Genomic DNA, 24,173 nt, shown 5'->3' on the forward strand with positions numbered 1-24,173 from the left:
ACTTCTGATCCTCCTGTCTCTGACTCCCAAGTGGAGAGATTAAAGGCATGCCCTGCCACTCATGTTTTGATGCAGATGTGGAGGTAGAACCTAGGGTTTTCTTCGTGCTAGGCAAGTATTCTAACCATTGAGCTACTTTCCCAGTGGATTTCACACTCAAGCAGTAAAAACGTGGGTCTGCTGCCTGTTGTTTCTGTCCTGCATGTTCTCATGTGTTTCCACATGCCGCAGTGTTGGAAAGTTCACAGTGGACATTCTTGGGGCTTTCCTCTTTTAAATGTCACTGCAACAACAGTGTCCACTATTGTGTAAAATATATAAAAAGACCTTTGTAGAATGTCAGAGTTTAGAAGTGAACTTCTCCAGGTGCCATGTAGGGTCAGAAGCATGTGATAGGGGACCGTGCTCCTCACAAAACTTGTACTTCTGAAAGTTCACACAGTGAGCCCACCTACAGCTCAGTGGTGGGTATCCTTGCTGGTTGTGGGAACCTTCCCTAGAACCAGAGCACCTCATGGGCATCTAAGTTCTCAGGTCTGAGAAATGACCGCCCGTGCACCTGTCAGAATATGAATTTTATAAGATTTTACAGTAACCTAGTCCCTTCTCTGCCTTAGTGTGCTGTAGGGGAGCATCAGCTCTTGACTGCATCACTGAGAGAGCCCTAGTATGGCCAGGCTTGTGAGAATTGTGTTCCATTAGTTATTTAGTGCCTGCCTGTGTTCTTCCTGTTTGAGCAGCATCATCCACTGTGCCAAAGAAGCAAAACAGCATTGACTTAGCCGCAGTCATTCTTTTCCTGAGTTAGATTTTAGACAGCCAACCTCGAGGAAGTGGACAGCATTGTGCCTGAGGCCACCTGGAAACTAGGCCATTGCCACTTGAGGTCACTGAAGTTTGTGTCCAAAGTGTTCTCTGCATCACCTGGGTGCACTCTGCCACTGGTGTGACACCTTCCAAGGGCTCAGCCCTGTTAGCTGTCTCCTTCCTTCACTATCCTTTAGCATTGCTTCTCAGGGTGGCTGAGCTGCCCTTGATGGAGTGAAGAGGGGCTGTGCTAAGGGTGTGGGGCTCATGTACGGTGCTGGTATGCTGGTTCTGCTAAGTGCGAAGCGTAATACAATAGCCATGGGCTGGAAAGAAGGCTCAGTGGTAGCTCCCCAGGACCCATGGAGAGATAGCTATGGTGCAGTGTCTAACCCTAGAGCCAGGGAGAAGAGGACAGGGAAGTAGGTCCTGGGAATGACCTGACCAGCCAGTTTGCCACTGTGTAAGCACCAGGTTCAGTGGAGACCAACAGAGAAAGGCACTTATCAATAACCTTTTGTTCAGCCTGTCCAGCTCACAGGTATCCACACAAAGTCAGCTCTTCTGGTCAGACCAGGGAAGGAAGTTCCCCTGCCATTTGCAGAGGGCTTAATTCTTTTCTTAGCTACTGGCCCCTATGGAAATCAGATAAAAGTTACCAATCAAAAATTGCACCAGAAAATTCAGTAGCTGTCAGATGTCTGCAGTGGATTAAGAGACACCCCTCACCCACTAGTGCCCATTGCCTGGGGTTGAAGGACTGGAGTTCCCAGAGGGTCTGCATATACTTAGCTTGTGCCTTGTCCCAGTGGCCCATTTTTCCCTGGTGACATGACTTGTACTGAGAGTCCCCTACCGCTTGCGTCAGTAACTTCTTGCATCAGGTCTTAATATATCAGCCAAAGTTCATATGTCTGCACTAGGCTACCTGAAATGGGCTTTAGTGTGATTTAGAGAAATAAAAGCCAGCCTCTTTGGGGTATAGTTTATATACCTTTATAGCCTATAAATCTGCTTAAATTATCCAGTTGAGTGATGTGTGGTGCATTTGCTGAATTGAGCAACCTACCATCACAGAAGTTTCAAATGTTTTTATCATCTCTTAAAGCCAGAGTCCATTAGCAGTCACTCCCCATCCCCTCCCACCACCCAGCCCAGCTCAGCCACTCATCTTCTTTCTGCATCTATAGATTTGCTGTCTGGGCTTTGCAGATAAACGCAGCTGAGTGTGACTAGCTTTGTTCATGTAGAATGTTTTTACAGCTTGTCCCTGCACTCCCATCCACCAGCCTTCCTTTGTATTATTGCTGAGTATTGCCATACTGTCAAGCTGTGCTGTTTGGTTCATCCACTGATTTGTGCACACATGGGCTGTTCGTATTTCTTGCTTGTGAATAACACTGTTCTACACATTGATGTGCAGGCTGAGGAACTTTGCCTTGGCCACTGGTGAATAAAGCTGCCAGGTAACTTCCTGGAGTTGGAAAGGTGGGGTCAACAAATATCACACAGATAAGCACTAGCCACGTGTGCTACCACATGTGCTGGCTAGAGGGAGGGAGGGAGCATCCTCACACCTTGTAGGTACCCGGCTCAGCACCCAGTGGTTTGGTTTTGTTTTGTTTTGTAGTAGTCAGAGACAGGAGGATTTCTGAGTTCGAGGCCAGCCTGGTCTACAGAGTGAGTTCCAGGACAGCCAGGGCTACACAGAGAAACCCTGTCTCAAAAAAAAAAAAAAAGAAAGAAAAGTAGTAGGTATCGTATAAGACAGTAATTTGGGGAGTGACTCCTATGTCCCAGCCCACTGTGGGGTTATAAAGGCTAGGAGATTAGCTCCTCAGGGAAGGTATTGGATGCAATCTAAAGTCTAGCTAATCCCTCTGCAGGGAAAGCATCCCAGGTCTAACAGACTCGGATCCAGGTACTTTCTCCCACCCCCACTGTGTCAGGGATGTGCAGAGAGGCAGGGGCATTGTTGCCCTGTCTCCAAGGGCAGATTATGATTTCCATCACTAAAGACAGTATTAATTAGAGATTTTTCTTTTTGGCTTCAGACAGGGCCTCTATGTAGCCCTAGCTGTTCTAGAGTTCACTGTGTAGACCAGGCTGGCCTAGAACTCACAGAATTCTGCCAGCCTCTGCCTACCAAGTACTGGAATTAAAGATGTGTACCACCATGCCTGGCCAAGAGAAATTTTTCAACAAGGATGTTTTTCTTCCTATTACTAAGTGACCTTTTTTTCTCCCACCTTGGCTGGCCTGCCTCTGCCTATACTAGGATGAGGGCATACACCACCCCCTGCACCCACCCCCACCCACCCCATTGCCTGTTCCTAGGTTTCTGAGCCTGGTTAGGGAGGGGGATGTTTGGTTGCTTTTGCTTTTTTAAACACAGTTTCACTGTGTAGTTATGACTGGCTTCAAACTTACGGCAGTGCTCCTGCCTCAACCTCCACAAAGTACCAGCTGTAGTTGTGAGCCGCCACTCCCAGCCTGGGTACTGGTTGTTTGCTTTGTGTTTTGGCCTGGGTAGTATTGGTGTAATTTTCCTCCAGTTGACTGGTTCTGAAGGCCTGGCCTCCCTGTGCCTGCTGCTGGCTCTGTGCTTAACCAGGTTGCACTTAGGAACCTCCCACTCCTGCCCTGCAATGAGGGCATGCTCACTGCAAGAGCTCTCAGCTCCTCCCCAAGATGACCTGACTACCTGCTGGCCTGGCTGGGATCTTCTCCCTCCCGCTCACTGTGAAGGGTGGCATTGCCTACAGTTTAAACTTAGTCTTAGGAGTCACAGAGACAACTTAGGAGCAGAGAACAACCACCAAACCCAGACACTGTGGCAGATGCCAACAGGAGCCTGCTGACAGGAGCCTAATATAGCTGTCTCCTGAGAGGCTCTGCCCGTGCCTGGCAAATACAGAAGTGGATGCTCACAGTCATCCATTGGATGGAGCACAGGGTCCCCAAGGAGCTGAAGGGTGCAGCCCCATAGGAGGAACAACAATATGAACCAACCAGTACCCCCAGAGCTCCTTGGGACTAAACCACCAATCAAAGAAAACACATGGTGGGACATGTGGCTCTAGCTGTATATGTAGCAGAGGATGGCCTAGTCAGTCATCAATGGGAGGAGAGGCCCTAGGTCCTGTGAAGGTTCTATGCCCCAGTATAGGGGAATGCCAAGGCCAGGAATGGGAGTGGGTGGGTTGGGGAGCAGGGGAAGGGGTGAGGGGATAGGGGATTTTCAGAGGGGAAACTAGGAAAGGGGATAACATTTGAAATGTAAATAAAGAAAATAGTATAGATAAATGAATGGGAAAAATAAATAAACTTAGTCTTGCTGGCTTTTATTGCTCCTGACATTAAGTGGCATGGTCCTAGTCCTTTGGTAACCCTGTGTCTGCTGAAATGCGTTGTGTGAGCACATAGGGGCTCCTGTGACTGAAACAAGATGCCCTTGGAAGCAGTGTGCCACCCCCACCCCCCCAGCTTCCACAGTCTCTGCTTCACCACAAGGAGCATCCTGCAGCTCCTTTGCCACTCCTTCACCTCCCTCTCACACTTCATCCCTCTCCTTACTAGGAATGTGTGTGGAAGACAAGGATTTTACCACCACCACCTCCTCCATCCTGCCTGTCAGGCCATGGCTGTTAATTTCCAGGGGCTGGAGTTAAACATAGCATCGGGGCAGCTCCTCAAATTCAGACTCTATGAAATGAAGGGTGGCATACAGCTGCCTGTAGAAAGGTATTAAGACTATCTCACCCGTGGTTTAAATTAAAGGGCCAGTGGATTTATGTAAAATTACTTACCATCAGTTTTACATTATGGAAATGATGAAGTCACTGATAAAATATTTGCCTTCCAAGTCCAAGGACCCGAGTTTTGATGCGCAGGACATAGGTGAATCCCCAGGCTGGGGAGGTGGAGACTCAAACAGAAAGGACTTGGGATGATCAGAACTTTAAGTTCCCTCTGATTTCCCCTGTGGGCCACAAACCCATTCCTGCACCTGAATGCACACACGCATACATACACACACAGTCAGTGTTATATAGACTGCACTTTCCTATGGGTGCCCCATCTTTAGAGTTACTAAAGGTGTAATCCAGTCTTGCATTTTTGAGGATATTAAACACAGGTTCTTTATAGGCAACTAGTCCTGGTTCCTTGAGCTTACTATGTAAACCAGTATGCCCTCAAATTTGCAGAGATCTCTTGTTTCTATTGCCACTATAACTGACTTTCCTTTTTTTAAGTGTGCGTGCATGTGTTTCATATACAGACCAGTGTCTAAACAGTCCTCTAGATTAGCTAGCCAGTGAGCTGCATGGGCCCTCGTGTCTCTGCTTCCCGGTACACCACCCTGACCTGCTTTCTACATGGAGTGCCACCTCTTCTGCCTACCCCTCCCTCCTTTTTAAAAACAGTCTTAGTGACCTTTGCTAACCTAACTCTGTGTAAACCCAGGCTAGCCTCAAAGTCACAAGAGATCTACCTGCCTCTGCCTCCTGAATGTTAGGATTAAAGGCAAAAGTCACCATGTCTGCAGCTGTGAACTGATCCTCTTTCTGTATCAGCATCTCTGGATGTCTACATTTGTGTCTGGTGTTAATGGACGTTAACATTGCCTTTCAGGCCAGGCAGACCTGATGAAGCCATGTACTTGCCAGAAACACAAATCCTCTTGAGCTCCACAGGGTCCCGTCCTGATGCACCCATCCTCAGCTACAAAGAGTCTGAGCTGTGTTTCTCAAGCCAGCTTGCTGAAAGACTGCAACAACATGGGGCTGACATTGAGCTCGGGTTCCTGCCCAGTGCCACAGCAGTTATGGATCGGGCCTCAGAGTGCATCCCTTGCAGCATTGCTTTCTGTGACCTTACTTGAATAAGTATGGGCCAGTGAGATGGCCACTTGCTGCCAAGCCTGACAACCTGAGCTAGAACCCCAGGACCCTCACAATAGACTTGTACTCTGGTCATGGCACCCCCACACCCCACAATACACATTAAAAACAACACCCGCAAGTAAACGGAGTGAGTGTGCTTTCCAGTCCTGCCAGCAGCAGAGCACATTTACATTTCACGATTCTGTGCTTTGGCATCAGAATTTGCATGTAGGGTGTGGTCTGTATTTATACTGACGGAAGCCATGGCTCCAGATAGGAGACTTTCCATCCCCTCTGCTGGCCTTCGACTCCAGAGATATGTCAGCCCATGTATCCCTTACAATGTTCTGTGTCGTGTGTGTGTGTGTTAAAAGTGCATGCACTTGTGCCCTAACCCGGAAACGTATGTATCCTCAGTATCCTCACATGTGTCTTTCTTCTTTGGTTCCAGCTGACACTGAAGATGTCTGCATTGTGGAGAGATTGTTCTCAAGCAGCTTGGTGGCCATTGTCAGCCTCAAAGCCCCCAGGAAGCTGAAGGTTTGCCACTTTAAGAAGGGAACTGAGATATGCAACTACAGCTACTCCAACACAATCCTGGCTGTGAAGCTGAACAGGCAGGTGAGTGGCACCAAGCCGCTCAGACGATGAGCACTTGCCTTGCTCCCTGTGCCCTGAAGCTTTGGGTACCATCCCAAACACCGCATAAAACCAGCTGGAGTGGCACACATCTGGAGTCTGAGCATAGTGAGAGGTATAAGCAGGAGGATGAGAAGGATGGCAGCCTGTCTCCGAATAAGAGGAGTGGCTGAGGAGGTGTCTCAGTGCTAAGAGCTCTTGCTGTATAAATATAGGGACTTGAGTCTGAATCCCCAGCAGCTGCACACAAAGCCATGTGTATCTAACCTTAGCATTGCAGTGGGCAGAGGCAGGAGGATTGCTGTGCTTTACTGACCTGCCTTAGCTTCAGGTTCTCAGGAAGTGACCCTGTCTCAAGGGAATGAGGCAGAGGATAACTGAGCAGTAGTACAGGTGACATCTCTGGCTTCTAACCACCATTTTTACAAACGTGGATGCCCACACATACACGAAACCACACAAGGAAACCCAAGTGTGTACTCCCTGTTGTCCGGTGTTCCTCCCTTGTCACACACTGGGGCTTTTGGCTCAGAACCATTCATTACCTACCTCCCCAGCCCTGCACCATCATCTCTACTCACCATGCCTATCCTTTTTGGATTCTTTTTTTTTTTTTTTTTGTTTTTCGAGACAGGGTTTCTCTGTGTATAGCCCTGGGCCCTCTGGAACTCCCTCTGTAGACCAGGCTGGCCTCTAACTCAGAAATCCGCCTGCCTCTGCCTCCCGAGTGCTGGGATTAAAGGCGTGNGCCACCACGCCCGGCCCTTTTTGGATTCTTAAGATGGGGTCTTTATTTAGCCCTGGCTGTCCTGGACCTTGCTATGTAGACCAGGCTGGCCTTTGGGTCCCGGTGATGCATCTGGCTCTGCCTGTGCAGTGCTGGATTAAGGTGTGCACTGCCACAGCCTGACTCCTCCATACACATGCTTAGCCAGACCCTCAGCTCCATTCTCAGCAGCTTTACTCAAGCAGTCCCACACAGGACACTGGCTTGTCCCTTCCATCATGCTCCTCAGGCACAAGTCTTACTCTCAGGTCACTGTCTGAAAGTCTGTTCCTTCTCCTTCTTTGAATTGTTACCACAACATATACTTTCCACCAAACCAATAAGACAAACCCACGTGGCCCGACTTTGTATGGAGCCTGAGGATGTTTCCTGACAGTCCTGGCCTCAGTCTGCACACAGGTAGCCACGCAGACAAGCCTCCAGCATTGCCTCTGTGGCAGCAAACACGTTCTGCAGGGAAAGGTGCCTTGGCTGTACAGCTTCCCTCCTGAGAGAGCTGGATTCCAAGGGGCGGCTTTTCTTTTTTTAAAGCAGTTAGCCAGACCTGTGTCTCCTGACTGCCTGATTAAACTAGGAGTGAGCCTAATTATCCAGTTCAGCTGGAAAGTTGTGGGACAGAATAGCTTGAGCACTTTTCAGGTCGAAGACAACAGATTCTCGTTCCTGTGCATGCTGACGTGGAGTGTGTGCCAAGCCCCTCACGGTATCAGTCCTGACTTGTCATCTACGAGTCCTGGTGTCCTGTGTTTAAAATGAATACAAACAGGATAGGGGACCTGGAGAGATGGCTTAAAGAAAAGAGCTCTTGTTGCTCTTGCCCAGCCCCCACACCACGTGGCTCACAGCCCCCTGTAACTCCAGCTGCAGGGAACCCAATGCCCTCTTAGGAGCTCCTAGGAACGAGGCACACACATATACATGCATGCATGCAAATGCACACTCACACATTTAAAACACAGTGAGTAGAACTTTACAGCAAATTAACCCCCGTGTGTATGGTGACATGGCTTGCGTGCTTCTCCTTGTATTTTACTGGTATCCCAGTTACCATGGGTTTGGGGGGCTGTGCTTTTGTGGTACTCAGGGAAAACCTCACACATGCAAAGCGTGAGCCTTTACTGCTAAGCCCATTTTTACTTTTTATTTTGTGTTGGGGCCTCAAACGTGCCATCTTCCTGCCTCAGTCTAGTAGGTGGAGGACGGGCCTGTGCTACCTCGTTGGGCTCACACAGTAGGTGCTATTATCCACTGAGCCATTGCTCCAGCCCTCACCCTGGTTTTATAAAGTAGTTTACCTTGGTAGATCTCTCCCCAGTCATCTAAGCACATGGTACTGAATTAAGTCGCCCTGTGAGAATTCATAGTGCACTAGGCATATATTGTTACGGGAGCGAATGCAAATGGCTCTAGAGCCTGATTGGCAGTGGAGCGGCAGCTGCACACATTGCTGTCTGTACAGCACCCTCATGCTGTCCCGGAGCAGGAGTCAGCTCAGGAGGAACCTAGCCCATGCCAGCCCAGGTGCTTCTTCACGCTCTGTTGTTGTTTCTAGCGGCTCATTGTGTGTCTGGAAGAGTCGCTCTACATACACAACATCCGGGACATGAAGGTACTTCATACCATCCGAGAGACACCCCCAAACCCTGCAGGTAAGCCATCGCTAAGAAGAGTCTGAGCCTGTAAAACGGTTCAGCGTGTTAAGGCACTTACCAGCAAGCCTAACTACTACCTCAATGTGGCTCCAACAATCCACGTTGTGGAAGAGAAGAACTGACGTCTGCAGCTTGTCCTCTGACCTTGCCACCGTACACAGTGGGCATGTGAACACACACGCACCAAAGGTGAACACATAGGCAGAAAACATTGAAGGCTAACCATGGGCTGTGAGGTGGCTCAGCAAGTAAACGCGCTTACTGCCAACCCTGACAAGCTGAGTGCCGCTCCCAGAGCTCACAAGCTGGAGGAGAGAATCAGATCCTTCCAGTTGTCCTCTGCCTAATGCACACCTTGGCGCACACACACTAAATAAACAGATGTAGAACGATAGAGTGAACGGTGGGAGGGTCCTCTCTGGTCTGCACAGTCAGGTATAAAATTCGGAAGATGTAAACTGACCGATCATCCCTCCTGGGGCCGTCCTCTGAGCCACCCTCTCTGTGCACCTACCTTGAGAGCATGGAAGCTCATTGGTTGGATGTGCTTAATTTAGCCCAGCCTGCTGGTCATTCTTTCATATCTGACTGACGCCAGCCTCACCCAGGGTGGCCGGGGTGGACAATGTGAGGGCTGGGGGAGGGAGTTACCTGCTACATTTTCACTGGCTTTGTTCTAGAAATGGTAATCCCGCTCTAACACTAAAAGCTCTCCTTCTAGACTCAATTTGCCTTCAGTTGTTGTGTGTCTCCACAGGCTTGTGTGCACTGTCAATAAACAATGACAACTGTTACTTGGCGTATCCAGGGAGTGCGAGCATTGGAGAGGTGCAGGTCTTCGACACCATTAACTTGGTGAGGTCCTTGAGTGGCTCTGGAGGATGTGTTTTGCTGGGAAGGCGTGCGGTGGCATCCTCAGGTTCAGTAGCATGGCTTCCTCCCGTGCTCTCCAGAGGTGGCAGAGCAGGTCTGGCTGAGCTGCCCATGTTTTACCAGCACTCACACAGTGCTGAACTCCAGGGTGTGCTTGTTGACAGAACCCAGCAAATGGGATCAGCTGCTCTGCGTGCTGCAGTCCGAGCAGTGTTTCCACGGGCCTGCCAGCCACAGGGCTCCGCTACTCATGCTGTCCTTAGTGATGGTGTTCTAGCAGCCATTTCCACCTGATGCCCCGTGGGGACAGGACTCTTGTATGACAGTCATGTTTTCTTTGTTTCCTCTTTACAGAGAGCTGCAAACATGATCCCAGCTCATGATAGTCCCTTAGCAGCCCTGGCTTTTGATGCAAGTGGGACCAAGCTTGCCACTGCTTCTGAGAAGGTATGTCTGCTGTGGCAGGGGAAACCTGGTTCAGTGGTCTCCATGAACCCTGCTCGTTCTGTTCACATAGTCCAGGTTACCAGCAGGCTTTCTGTTCCTTGGTGCGCTGTTAGAGGCTGCCAGTACTGGCTTCCTACCTCAGATGTGTTAATGCAGAGAACAGATGGGTTAGTGAGTGGTCAGTTGGCTCTGCCACTGCGAGCCTGCTCCATGGCTGAGAAGAATTGGTCACATGGTAGTAGCCAGGAAGAAAGAAGAGGGACTGAGGTCTCCTTCCAGAGACTGGAACTGACTTCCTGGAGGCCTCACCTCTGGAAGGTTCCACCACCTTCCATTAGTGCTACAGGCTGGGATTGTGGGACATATGGCAGGGAACATAAAGATGGTTCAGCAAGTGTGCATGTCAGTGCTTGTGTGCATGTGTGTATCTATACAAATGTATGTGTGCACATGGAAGGGGAGGGGCAGGGGCTGTGGCAGGAAAGAATTGATTCCTTAGGCTGTCCTGGCCCCCACCCACAAACACACACATGCACACACACACATATAATAACGTATAATAACTAAAAGAAGAGGAGGAGGAGGAGCAAATGCTTGTGTGTGGCATAAAAAGAGGAAAACATCAGGCATAGCACTGATGCAAGAAGCAGGTAGGTCTCTGAATTCAAAGCCAATCTGGTCTACACAGTGACTTCCAGGCCAGCCGGGGACATAGTGGGACCTTGTCTCAGTCTTAAAAACAACAACAACAACCAAAAAAAAAAAAAAATCACTTCAGTGGCTGTAATTTTTCTTTGTTTTGTTTCTTTTTTTTTTTTGAGACAGGGTTTCTCTGTGCAGCCCTGGCTGTCCTGGAGCTCACTCTGTAGACCAGGCTGGCCTCGAACTCAGAAATCCGCCTGCCTCTGCCTCTGCCTCCCAGCTATAATATTTTTAAACATCACTATTCTGCGACATCAATGTTGTTTCTTACATACTGTTACTGCAGGTAACGATGTTTTTAAGTCATGTGTGGATCCCAAGTACAGGTGTCTAATTATTAACATAAGAGATTCCAATAAGAAATCAGTGGGTTAAGGATGTAGTGCTTTGGTGTTGTCCACATTTGGCTTCAAGGCTCCTTGTTTCTAGATCAGTAGGCTGACTTGAAGCAATGCTACGGTGTGGGCAAGAATAGGATGGAACATTTGTGGTCTGTGGCAGCAGGAATGTGTGCTAGCCCAGAACTGGAGCTCGGAGAGGAAGCCGAGTTGCCCCTGTAAACAGGCATGGCTTATTGCTATGTAGAATGATGTGAAAAAGGAAAAGCGATTGCTCAGCTAAAATTGTGTTCTCTTTGTGTTCTCTTCCTTCCCCCTTTGTCCTCTCTCTAACCTAGGGGACTGTGATTCGGGTGTTTTCCATTCCAGAGGGACAGAAGCTGTTTGAGTTCAGGAGAGGAGTGAAGAGGTAAAGGGCTTGCACCCTGCTGCTCAGAGGTCCCTTGGGTCTCAAGTTTTCATACCTGTCCTCAAGCCAGGGGAGGTGTGGGCCCAGGCTCACCTCCTGGGACTGGTCTCAGAAGGATAGGATAACAGCAGGCCCTGCTGGGCTCCTCCCTTCTGTCTGCTCCTCTGCCTCTGAGGTCCCACCCACCTCCCCTCCCCCGACAGATATCTTGAGCTCCCTCCATGATCTGCCCATCTATAGCATCCTGCATCTGTACCTAAAACTCCCTCCCTTACTGCTACTTAAGGCACACACTAGAGCACAGTAGGACAGGGCTGGGCTGTGGTGCCTGCTGGCTTGGCTCAAGCCCTGGAGCCATCACTTTGACTAACAAGGTAGTAGCATGTCCCTTTGCCCCTGGATCTCACCTTCTCCTCTTTAAATGGGAACACAATAGAGGTGTAACTGCCTCTCCTGGACTTCATGTTGAATGCTAAGAAGTATTTAGGAATGCTTGGCTATCCTCTCTTGGGGACCTGTTCTTACCTCCCTTTTCTTGCTGGGATGTCCCCAGAGATAGAGCAGACATGTCTCGGTATCACCTTTCCAAAGCCAAGAGCCAGCTGTGATGGCCACACCTGTAATCCAAGCACTAGGCTGGGCTGTATAGTAGGTATAGAGTGTAGTGCGTGTGTCTGTATATACATATACACATATACACACTATAGTAAGTGTAGTATAGTATGGCTGTGTCTCAACCAAAACACTTCGAGAAAAGCCAAATCCCAGACACTGTGATCTTGTTCAAGGCCTGTATCTTTGGTCTTCCTCACAGCACACCTCTCTCAGTGATTCTCCTGTGTCCCTGCTTGGTGTCCCATGTCCAGTGTCTTGTTAGGAGTGTCTCTGAACTCACTATACCCCATGTCCTTCCCAACCATGCTGTCTGCTTGTGCTGCCGAGTCAAGCCTGGTGTGGGGTCTGAGTCTGGACGTGGGGCCTGACCCTCTTGAGGTAGATCTGGCATTCCTGCCCATTAGACAGACACTGAGGCAGCAGCCCAGAGTGTGCCACCTGCTGTATATACTCCATCAATGTGGAAACACTCTGGAAGTCCTAACATACCTGGAAGGGTTAAGGGAAACTCTGTTTATTCAGGCTGTGGGATGTTTATGGCCTTGGAAACATATGCTGGGGGATTGCTCTAAAACATAAGCAGCTCTGTGGACTGCCCCCCAGCCCCCGGTCAGACATTCCAGTCCCATTCTTATCCACCTAAATCTGGTTCTACGTAGTCACACAGCCTTGGTTATTTGGAATCAAAGAAAAAAAATAGATTGTTTAAAGACTAACTGAAGAGTTTTTCTTGGCTGAGTGTGATGGCTCACCTTTAGTCCCTGCACCAAGGAGGCAGAGACTGGAGGCTGGAGTGTCTTGAGTTCAAGGACAGAGCTCTAGAGAGAGACCCTGTCTCAGAATGAGGGAGTCAGGTGGTGGTAATCTGAGCACACTTGGGAAGCAGAGGTAGGAGAGTGATTATAAGTTCAAAACCAAGCTGGTCTGCATCCTAAGTCCCAGAGCAGCCGGGGTTGCACAGTAAGACGCTGTGCCAACATCTGGAGAATTGCTCTTACCTGGTTTTATCACAAGGTTTCTCTCTCCGGAGGAGGTAGACAAAAGGACAGACTTATGTAGAGCCAGTGTGTCTGTGACAAAAGTGCATCCTCAGTGGCCACAGCCCCACCCCCACAGCTGTTGCCAGTGTGTTCTGTGGTGGGCTGGGGCCTCCCTCACAGCCCTGTTCCTCAGGTGTGTGAGCATCTGCTCCCTGGCCTTCAGCATGGACGGCATGTTCCTCTCTGCATCCAGCAACACCGAAACAGTGCACATCTTCAAGCTTGAGGCTGTGAGGGAAAAGTAAGTGGCAAAGACAAGCTTGTCTTTTCTTTTTCTGTTGTTGTTTTGGGTTTTTGTTTGGTTGGTTGGTTGGTTTGGTTTAATTTTTGGTTTTTGAGACAGGGTTTCTCTATAGCCCTAGCTGTCCTGCAACTCATTCTGTAAACCAGGCTGGCCTCCACCTACCTCTGCCCCTGCACACTGGAATTAAAGACATGTACCACCTTACCTGACTAAAATCCAGCTTTTCTAACAGGGTTTGTCGGGAGTGGGAGGCACTGAGGATGGCACAGCGGAGTGTTTCAGGGATATACTACCACTGAGCTAGCTGGTCGCTGCTTTTAAAGGGTTGATTAGGTGGCTCAGTGGGTAAAGATGCTAAGCCTGACAACCTGAGTTCCATTCTGGGGAACCAGGTGGTGAAAGGAGAAAAATAATTAATGTACATTGTCCTCTGACCTGTGTATATACATACACATACAACACACACACACACACACACTTTAAATTTATCTAAAAATAAAAAAATACTCAAAATTGTAAACTGTCCATGATCACCAAAAGACATGGCCCAAGGACACGGTTTCTTGGTGCAGGCTCACTCTGGCTGTAGGGTAGGCACAACACTACCAAGACCAGTTTGAGCAGGAGACCTGTGCTGGGAGGATGTTGTGGTACACCAGGGTGCTAAGGCGTGAGGGCAGATATCAGGGTCCCCAGGGTATCTCCTGGTCAGTATCTGTGTGTCCCCACTCTGGAAAGACAGTCACAACTCCAGGACTCATAGGCTAGCAAGGAGCTGGGTGCTTCCATCTTAAACGTAAGTCCCTGAAACAGATGCATGGTAGAGAGACTCCTTGTCTTTTCCCCCCAGGAATTCAAAGAGCATCCACTGAGGCTAGTATTAATGGGACCTGTGTCCCTCCAAGGGCCCACATTGTTAAGCAGCGTCCTGACTCCCACAGGTAGTCCTGCCCTCCGTGTAAGTGTGGTCAGGAGCATGCATGCTAAGGAAATGCGATGGGTCTTTCCTGAAGTGGGAGTGTGGCTTGGGTTGGGAGCTCCTGCTGGAATGCTCTCTGACGTAGCCGTGGCCACTGGGCCGGAAGAGAGCAGGATGCTCCGTGCCTTCCATGGCCCATCTTTGTCAGGCTCTGCAGTTGGCAGTGAGAACGCAGTCTCACCTGTGTGATGGTCTTCCTTCCAGACCTCCGGAAGAGCCCACCACCTGGACTGGCTACTTTGGGAAGGTTCTCATGGCATCTACCAGCTACCTGCCCTCACAAGTGACAGAAATGTTCAACCAGGGCAGGGCCTTCGCCACTGTCCGCCTGCCATTCTGTGGCCACAAAAACATCTGCTCACTAACCACGTGAGTACAAACTGAGCCTGCGGCCCCACCCCCTGCCCATGCATACAGAGCCAGGGACAGTCACTGCACTTGCTGCTAGGTTGCAGAGTGCATGTGACGCTGTCTAGCCTGTCCAAGCCTGGTTTCCATCGAGTACTACCTAGGTGTCTGGCGTTCTCACCACAGAGCCTTCTTTGCATTGCGCAGGGTGTCTGTGTTGGTGGGAAACATCAAGTCAGATAGTAGGAAATTAACACTGTTTAGTGGAAGCATCCGGGGGACAGAGGTCCTGCCTGTACGGTTGGGATTGTCACCGTGGAGTGCCGGCAAGCTTGTCTGTAAGACAGGTGATGGACGGCTCTGCTCTGGGCTTCAGTTGTGTCTTCTAACTCGAGTAGCTACAGAGGCTGCAGTTCTGGGGTTCTGCTAAAGTGGGCACAAGCAGGTTTGGAAACTGTGGACAGGCCCACCCTCAGGCTGGGAGCTGCTCAGTGAGCACCCACGTAATAGCCAGATATGCTCACAAGTGCCTGTTTTCAGCACTAAGGGAGGCAGGGACAAGTATGTCTCTGTGATTTGATGCCAGCCTCTATCCAGGTTCGGTGGAACAAAGCCCAGAGTGGTAGAGCAGGAGATCTCAAACCCTCTGGCTTCCCCACGGGCATGCGTAGATGGGTGCGTGTATGTATAACACACAGGGAAGAGAAAATGCCCACCTTAGTGACCAGCGAAACTGACAGCTCCCCTGCTCCACCACGCGTTCTTTGGGACTCAGTGTGTGCTCACACCCAGGCCATCCTTGGCCTTGCCCGCTTCGCTCTGAGGAGCCCAGGTACTGTCATCACCTAATGCGCTGGCTGGTGGCTTTCTTCCTAGCTCTGCTGAGATGTAGGTTTAGTCACATGCCTTTTGTGAGGGGAAAAACAGTTCTCCTTCTGAAACATAAAAGCAGCTGCTTCTCCGTAGAATTCAGAAGATCCCACGATTGCTGGTAGGAGCATCAGATGGCTATTTGTACATGTACAACCTGGACCCCCAGGAGGGCGGCGAGTGTGCGCTGATGCGTCAGCACAGGTGAGGCTGCTCTGCGTGGCGGGTGGTCTGCAGCTGTGGGTACGGTGGTGGGTCTGTTCATCCATCCCCTGAAGGCGGGTGCTGACCTGTGCCATTCACAGGCATTGGCTCCCATCGAGATTCATTCCTCTGGTGTTGAGAGCCTTCCACTTTCCCTTGCTGGCCACAGGATGCCATTCGGGGAGAGGAGGGAGACATGCCTGAGGCTGTGATGGTGACGATTGATTGGGTGGCTCCCCAGGTCCCTGCTGAGGGTGAGGCTTGGGGTCTATAGTAAGGTGTCTCCCCAGGAGCCTGCTGACCTCAGGATCCAGGCTGGGGATGCATAGGCGGTGATTGAGATGCGTGTCGCATCTGATAAGAGTCATGTTGGTGGGAGTGTCACGTCAGGCAAGAACACACATCTGTGGCAGTTTCTTGACTGGCGTCTTCGGCCCCAGGCGATGCTATCCGTATGTCCAGCTGTCCTTCTGGAGCAACTTGTTTAGTTTGAGATAGGTCTTGCTCTGTAGCCAAGGCTGGCCTCAAACTAAGGGGAAATCTTCCTGCCTCAACCTCCCGAGAATGAGCCATCACACCAGACTTGACACAGTGAGTCTGACCGTGTTCATTTACTGTCTCCAGGCTTGATGGCAGTATGGAGACGACCAGTGAAATCGTAGACTCTGCATCTCATGACTGCCCCTTAGCAACGCAGACATACGGCACAGCAGCTGCCAAAGGTGCCTATGTGCCCTCGTCCCCCACAAGACTTGGGAAAGGGCAGGACGCCAACTTAGAAGGTAACTGAGCATTCGCTTCCGGGGCACATCCACCTGTGCTGTCCCTGGAAGTACTGCCTCCCGTGAAGCCATGGACCGGGGCTTCTTTCCACGGCTTGGGAAAGTGAACTAATATTCTTCATTTTGGGGGGAAAGGCAGTCATTGTGGCCAGAGACTCGGGCTGCGTGTGAGCTCACCTAGCCTACTCCCTCCCTGTGTAAGAGGTGTCCTAATGTATGACGTGCAGAGGCTGCCCGTCCTGACCTCCATCATGCTTTAAGTTCCCTAAACTTGAGAGAGGTGCTGCCTCCATGTTGGGGAGCATCCCTTCAGCTGTACCCCAGGACGGTGTCTCCAGTTAGAATCCCATAGAGTCCCTTAGTCACTCAGGAGTGCATTCAGCTACCACTGCTTACTGTAGGTGCGGGCCTAGTGCATGCTGGGAAGTGAGTGGCATCATCTGGCTCTACCTGAGGCTGTAGAGGCCTCACTCTGACCAGGCTGGGAGAGTCTTAGTGTGGCCATAGCTCAGAACCAAGTACCATCTCCTGGACACGCCCTGTGGTTGGTGCGGCAGGATCATCTGCTGGTCCCAGCTCTCTGAGGGTGCCACTCCTGTCTCTGCAGCCTACACAGATGACCTGGGTGCTGTGGGTGGTGCATGCCTAGAGGATGAAGCCAGTGCTCTGCGCCTGGATGAAGACAGCGAACATCCTCCCATGATTCTCCGGACTGACTGATCCTGACCTGTGAACTCCGGCCCAGGAGCAGACAACACTGCCTGGCTGAGGACTTGAGCATTGCTGCTATGAACTTTGACCTGAATTGAGGGAGAGGATGGCAGAGACTTAAAGCAGAGGTTGTAGTTATAGCCTATTCATACTGTTGAGAAAATACAGTTTTCACTTCAGTGACTTTAATCCTGCTTATGAATTTAGCTTTTTATTTTCTCTCACTCTTTAATTTTTTTTAATCTTTTTTTTTTCTTTTTTCTTTTTCTTTTTTGCCAAAATTAACTATTTGGTGAAGTCTGTGGAGTCTCCTTGCTTTGCATGTGTGATGTGCCAAGCCAGCATAGGAGAGAGAGTGGAGTGGCCACTCCATAGCAAGCCACAGTCATCAGGTCTCATGCCAGGGCACGCATGAAGAAGTCTGCGTGCAGCGATTCTGCAGGGACAGGGCCCATGTGCCCACCAAGACCAGCCAGGGCACCAGTGGACAGTGGCCTCTGTCAGGAGTCCTCTTGCCCTACTGCCCCACCTGGGCCATTTTCCCTCCCAATTTATTAAACTCTTTCCAGATTGGATCATTCTGGGACTAGCTTCCTCCACTGGAGGACTGTTGTTCTGGGTCCTAGTCTCCATGGGCATCTTGAGAGGGAGAGGGCCAGTTTCTGTTCTCTGTGCCTTCTCTTCTGACAGGTGAACTTGGCAGTCTACCAGGGCAGCCTGGAACCTCGAAAGGTGATATCTCAGTGTCGTTAAATGCTCTGTCTCCTCCTGTCCCCATCCATAACTGTGACTTGGTTTTTATTGTTGTTGTTGTTTTTAAAGGAGAGTCTATAGCTATTCCAATTCCCAAAAAAGCACAAAGGTGTAAGGATGCTAGGTCAGGGTCAGCCTCTGCTGACCTGGAGCAGTGCTGTCTGCCAGAGGCTCTTCTCCCTCCCCAGAAAGAGCAGAGAGTAGAGGGGCCCCTCCCCATCCCGGGGAGGCGGCAGGAGACTCCCTCCTGGGGTGATGTGCCTTTTCTTTTGATCTTACAAGGGCAGGAAAGTGAGGTCAGATGTCAGTGCTGCCCTGCGCCTGTCTGCTTTTGATTGTTTGCTGTCTTTGGGGAAGGTGTGGTCTCACACTACACCCCAGGCTCTGGAACTCACTATAAAGCCCAGGCTGGTCTCAGACTTAAAGTAGTCCCCCTGCCTCAACTTCCTGTTAATTGGAATTACAGGTACTGCTGTGCTGGGCTCTGTTCTCAGCTCTATAGAATAAGAAGTTGAGGTCCTCAAATCTGCATTCTAAAGAACAGAGCCCAGCAGTGAAGCCCAAGGGTGTGGCAGTGGCTTCTGCACTATGGCTTTAGGTGCAGGGGTTTTGGAGCAGGAAATCTGGATAATGTTGGGGTACCAGGTTAATCCAGCCCAGGTCAGGCATCCGGATAAGAGGGACTACAGGTAGCTAGCTGCCTTCAGGCCAGTGTGGTTATGTCTGGTAGAGTATATCTGCAGGGTGCCTGTAGCTAAATCTGCTGAGGTTCCCTGTTCCTGCTGTTCAAGGATGGCTAATCACATAATTGGGGTTTGAGGGACACCCACTGTTAGTTCTGGCTGCTGTTGGCACCTGTGCCCTGGAGCATCCGAGGAGCCAAACAGTGAGGCAGGGTTAGGCTGTGTGTGCTGGACTTTAAACTATGAATGTCCTGGACCCTAATGACCTGGGACGACCCCAGCCTGTGGCCAAGTTCAGTGACTACTTCACTGGGAGACTAAAACTGGCCTTCACAGGAACTGACTGTGGGAAGCACACGGGGCTGATTGGGAGCTGGGGTTTCCTGGAACCAAAGAGTGTGGCTGTTGCGCTGGTGACCTTGGCTTTGTGCTCTGGGTTTAGAGCTCAGCTCCCTCTGCTGAGGTCTCTCTAGGGAGCTGGGGTTTCACAGACAGTTGGAGCTCATGTCTCCCTAAAGCATGGTTTCCTCACTTGGAAACTTGGTCAGAAAAAGGCCGCTCCTGGAGTCTGGGGCTGTGCCTTCCATCAGTGGTCTTGCCAGGCTAGGCAAATTTGGTGAGCCTTCCTCTCTTGGGACAGATGTGCCCATCCCACAGAGGTCAGAAAAGCAAAGGATTAGGCTCTGTGACCTCAGGCAATCCGTACAGCACTCGCAGGCCTCAGGTGAGGGAGAGAGTGGCTGGCTGAGGTCAGCACTCGCTGTTGGGATGCAGACAGTAGAGCCAGGCCTCAGCAGGACTCAGGTCCAAAGGTAAGAGAACATTTTGGAATCTGGTGTGACACACACCTGTAATCCCAGCAGTCAAGAGAGTGAGGCAGGAGCATGGCTGTAAATTTGAGGCCAGCCTAGACTATATACTCCTGGGCAAACCTGGCCTACAGAGTGAGACCCTGTCTCAAAAAACCAAAGGATGATGACTTTAAGAAAAGAAAGAAAAAAAAACAAAAACAACGGGGAATGGGAGTTGTAAAACCCCCCAAAATTTTATAAGATTAGTGTGGATTGGGACCAAAGCTTTTGTATTTTCTCAGACAATGAAAGCAAGAGTTGGAGTCCCTTGTCCTGCCTACACCAACAAGTGTGAGCTAGGGGCAGGTCTCAGGGGTCTGAGGTTGGACTGTACGAGAACCCTACCTCACAGGGCTGTTGTGAGGTGTGTGGGGGCATGTCCTGTGGGTACCCAGTGCTGGGGCTGGCCAGCAATGGACTCCAATAAACACTAAAACTGAAAACTCCCAGAGTCAAGTGCATGGTTTTTGTTCAGCTCTGCTCTCTGCCTACACAGCTGGGTGGAAGACGGTCTTGCAGTGGAGGGTGTGTGGAGGGAGCCTGTCTTGCCTGGACCATTACTGCAGGTTTGAGAGCACATGCAGGTTTCAGCAATGTCCTGCCTAGCCCACCTGGAGCATCCCAACTCTGCCCTCTCGTGGATGCTGAGAGCTTCAAGGCTGCAGCTCCTGCCAAATCGGCTTGGACACTTGGCTCTCACAGTTTGACTTGGAGACGAGGCTCGACAGCAGGTGTGTTACTTGGAAAAGACCAGAGTATTTTGGTCACAGCTCAGCTAAGACGAGGACTGTGTGCCTTGCTCAGCTCCACTCTCCGTGGTTCTTTTTGTTTTATTTTTGAAATGATCTTACAACTTAGCCCAGGCTGCAGTCAGACTTAAGATGATGTGCCTCTGCCTGCCTTGTTCTGGGACTACAGGCCCAAGCCAGCACATCCGAGCTTTTATCAAGACATCATAAAGATGCATGCTCCGATGGCCCCGTGCCCCCAGTCGTAGCTCCTGCCCTCTGCATGCTAACAATGACCAGATCACTTGTTCGGAACATCTGGTGTCTGAGGTGTGAGGAGAGCTGGACCAAGTGCCCTCCTCACACTGTGCGAGAAGTGTCTCCCCGGGGGATGAAGCCTGTTGGAAATGCACACTAACAGCTGCCTGCCGAGCACAAGGGCTTCATTGATTAAGTTCTTGCCCTACGGTAATCTTTGACCTGTCTTAGACTATATTTGCACTCTGCGGGGTTTGGGAAACCCAAGGGAAAGAGAAGGAACAACTCTGGATTTGGGGGCAAGATCAACTCTTCTTTGGTGTCTGACAAGGAATAGCATTTTATTTTGAAAAATTAAACCTTTTTCAAGCTTGATGCAAGGGGACTGCCCTGATCACCACCCCCCACCCCCACCCCTGTCTAATTCTATACTGGGATGCACCTGAAAAGTATTCATTTCTACATTTCCTTCTACGGTAAAGGTATTGCAGGTATGTGTGTTTGCAGGTATGTGTGTTTGTGAGTGCCTGTGTTCTGTCTGTGTCTGTCTCCCCCGCCCCTCCCCAAGCCACAATGATTGCAAGTCTCCATATCAGAGCTGGGTAATATGGTACATGCCTGTTATCCCAATATCAGGGAGGAGTCAGAAGGATCAGAAGTTTAAGGACACCCTCAGCTACACAGAGAATCACTCTGAGCTGCATCAATACCCTGTGTCACCAGGCAGCCGTGGTGCACACCTTTAATCTCAGCACTTGGGTGACAGAAGCAGATGGACCCAGCCTGGTCTAAAGAGCAAGTTCTAGAATAGCCGGGGCTCCATAGAGAAACTGTCTCAGGATGGGGAGCAGAGGGTGGAGGGGACCCTACCTCAATGGGCTGAAGAGAGAGAGTGCAGGGGTTAAAAGCATTGTTGGCCCTTCCAGAGGACCCAGGTTCAGTTCCCAGCATCCACATGGTAGCACACAACTATCTACAATTCAGGGGATCTGAAGTCCTCCTCTTGGCACTAGCCACTTAGGTAGTTCCTATACTTTTTTTTTTTTCCCAGGTTTTCAAAACAGGGTTTCTCTGTGTAGCCCTGGCTGTCCTGAAAATCACTTTGTAGACCAGGCTGGCCTCAAACTCAAATCCACCAGCCTCTGTCTCCCAAGTGCTGGGATTAAAGGCGTGCACCACCACCACCTGGCTCCTATACATTTATATAGGCATTAACACCTATTTTTTAAAATGACTTAGAAATGGCCTCTGGTTAAGAGTGCTTGCTGCTCCTGCAGACGACCTGAGTTTCCCCAGCACCCACATCAGCTCACAGTGATGTAATTCCAGGCCCAGAGGCTCCCCCAAACTCACACACCACCACCACCACACACACAGTTAAAACTAATAGCGCTTTAGAGAGATGGCTCAGCAGTCATGAGCACTTACTGTACCCACAACTCCAGTTCCTGGAGATCCAACACTCTTGTGGCCATGGAGGGCAGCGCACATGTGCACAGGCATAGATAGATGGAAACAACACCCATGCACTTAAAGGCCAGCGTGGGCTATGGCATGTGTTCACGGCCCTGTCTTCAAGAGTCACTGGGATGAGCCGGGTGTGGTGGTGCACACCTTTAATCTCAGCACTCGGGAGGCAGAGGCAGGCGAATTTCTGAGTTCGAGGCCAGCCTGGTCTACAAAGTGAGTTCCAGGACAGCCAGGGCTATACAGAGAAACCCTGTCTTGAAAAAACAAACAAACAAACAAACAAAAGTCACTGGGATGGCTCAGCAAGTAGATGCATTAGTGTGCAGGACTGGCAACTTGAATTTGATCCCTACAAGGCAAGGACAAGTGACTACTGCAAGTTGTCCTCAGGTGTTCCATGGTCCACACACTACACCTGTAATTCTAGGTACTTGGGAGTCTGAGGCAGGAGCATCGGAAGTTCAAAGCCTTCTGGAATAACATAATGAACCTGTCTCACAGAATGATCGGACAAGGCTACAGAGCTGGCTCCATGCTTAAGAATGGTTGCTGCTCTTGTAGGAGACCAGAGTTTGGTTCCCAGCATGCATGTCAGGTAGTTCACAACCACCTGTAACTCCAGCTCCAGGATCCAGTGTCCTCTTCTGAACCCCAAAGCCACCTGCACTCACCCACACAGACCATATATAACCCACATGCACACACACTTTGAAGAAATGTTGAACACATGAAAAGGCTGGGACATACCTCTGGTAGAGCTCATGCCTAGCATGTTCGTGAGGCCCTGGGTTCAAGTCTTACTACCATCAAAAGAACAGTACTAAAGAAGGCCCCAGAAGCCTCCCTGATCACTCTCTATCCAGGAAGAGCCCACAATAGCTCCAAGACCCCACAGATCTCCAGCCAACCTTGCCCTAGACAAGGTCCTTGCCCATGGACACTAGAGTGTCCATGTCCCGTGAGTGTGGCCTCCCAGCTGCGCCAGCAAGGTCTTACAGTCCACAGAGCTAATCAATCTTCATCACATGGCCTCCCTTATAGGAAAAAGTGACAGTCAGGTTGTTAATCATGTGTAAATATACCCCATAGACACAAATAATAATAATAAAAAAAAACTAATTATAGGAGCTGATGAGGCAGCTTGGTGGGTTACAGCATCCGTTGGTCTGCAGAGGATCAGGGTTATGCTCCCAGCACCCTGCATGGTGGCAAACGGCCTAAGTTCAGTTCCAGATGCCCTCCTCTGGCTTCCTTGGACACCATATGCAAATGGTGCACAGACAGACAGGTGAAGCACACACACACACACACAAATAAATAAAACATTTTTTTAAAAAGTCATTAAGACAGGGAAGATGTCTCAGTAGGTCAAGGCACTTAACCCCAGGAGCCACATGAGAAGAATTGACTTCAGCATGCACACACAAAGGTTGTAACATAGTTAAAACATGCTAACGTCTGGAAACAGATGCTCCAGGCCAGGGCACATGTGCTCATCACAACCCAGCCTTGGGGCTCTGTGAAGGCAGCCCTCAATATTGATTGTGGCTGACTCCTGGAGCCAGGGGGTCATCTGTAGTCACTGGGGACACTGCAAGAGGCAGCCTGTAAACCCTAGGGCCCCAGTCAGGACTGGCCTCTGGAGGACAATGGATTGGCCTTGCTCTTCTCTCAGCCACTAGATGGCACAAGTCTCACGACTGCCTGTGTTTGTGGGACCTGAATTGCTCATTAGGGGTCCCCCAGCAGGGTGGGGAGGGGCGTCCTTGAAACTGACCAGTTAGACTCCAGGAGCCTCAGTGCGAACTGGTCTCAAAATTCCAAATGCAAACATGACACAAATACACAATCCATTTTAAAGATATTTATTTGGTATGTATATGATGTATAAATATCAAGGGGCACCACGGCCCTCAAAGACCATGATTTCTGCTTCTAACACAGTGAGAATGTGTCTCTAGTACAGCACTCACTCAGTGCTCATCAAAGGCATGTCTCTGGGGTACTTTGTCCTCAGGGAGAGGTGGGGAAAATGAGATACCAGTGCTGTGTGGTATGAAGTCCCCACAGACTCAGCACTTGATCCCCAACTGGAGA

At 50.1% G+C, this 24,173-nt stretch overlaps 1 protein-coding gene across 1 annotated transcript in view; it reads left to right on the top strand.

Annotated features, from left to right (window-relative positions):
- The window catches only part of Wipi2 (WD repeat domain, phosphoinositide interacting 2), a 39,337-nt gene extending 19,274 nt beyond the window's left edge, over nucleotides 1-20,063 (top strand). The window contains exons 3-12 of the mRNA XM_021162403.2: nucleotides 6,145-6,314; nucleotides 8,672-8,768; nucleotides 9,529-9,626; nucleotides 9,999-10,091; nucleotides 11,470-11,540; nucleotides 13,329-13,436; nucleotides 14,623-14,787; nucleotides 15,733-15,840; nucleotides 16,465-16,622; nucleotides 17,230-20,063. Coding sequence (XP_021018062.1) covers nucleotides 6,145-6,314; nucleotides 8,672-8,768; nucleotides 9,529-9,626; nucleotides 9,999-10,091; nucleotides 11,470-11,540; nucleotides 13,329-13,436; nucleotides 14,623-14,787; nucleotides 15,733-15,840; nucleotides 16,465-16,622; nucleotides 17,230-17,342 — 1,181 coding nt within the window. The 3' untranslated portion in view covers nucleotides 17,343-20,063. The remainder of the gene's footprint in view (nucleotides 1-6,144; nucleotides 6,315-8,671; nucleotides 8,769-9,528; nucleotides 9,627-9,998; nucleotides 10,092-11,469; nucleotides 11,541-13,328; nucleotides 13,437-14,622; nucleotides 14,788-15,732; nucleotides 15,841-16,464; nucleotides 16,623-17,229) is intronic.
- Nucleotides 20,064-24,173: the final 4,110 nt, after the last annotated feature.

Source organism: Mus caroli, chromosome 5 (genome assembly GCF_900094665.2).
Source record: "Mus caroli chromosome 5, CAROLI_EIJ_v1.1, whole genome shotgun sequence".
NCBI lineage: Eukaryota > Metazoa > Chordata > Mammalia > Rodentia > Muridae > Mus > Mus caroli.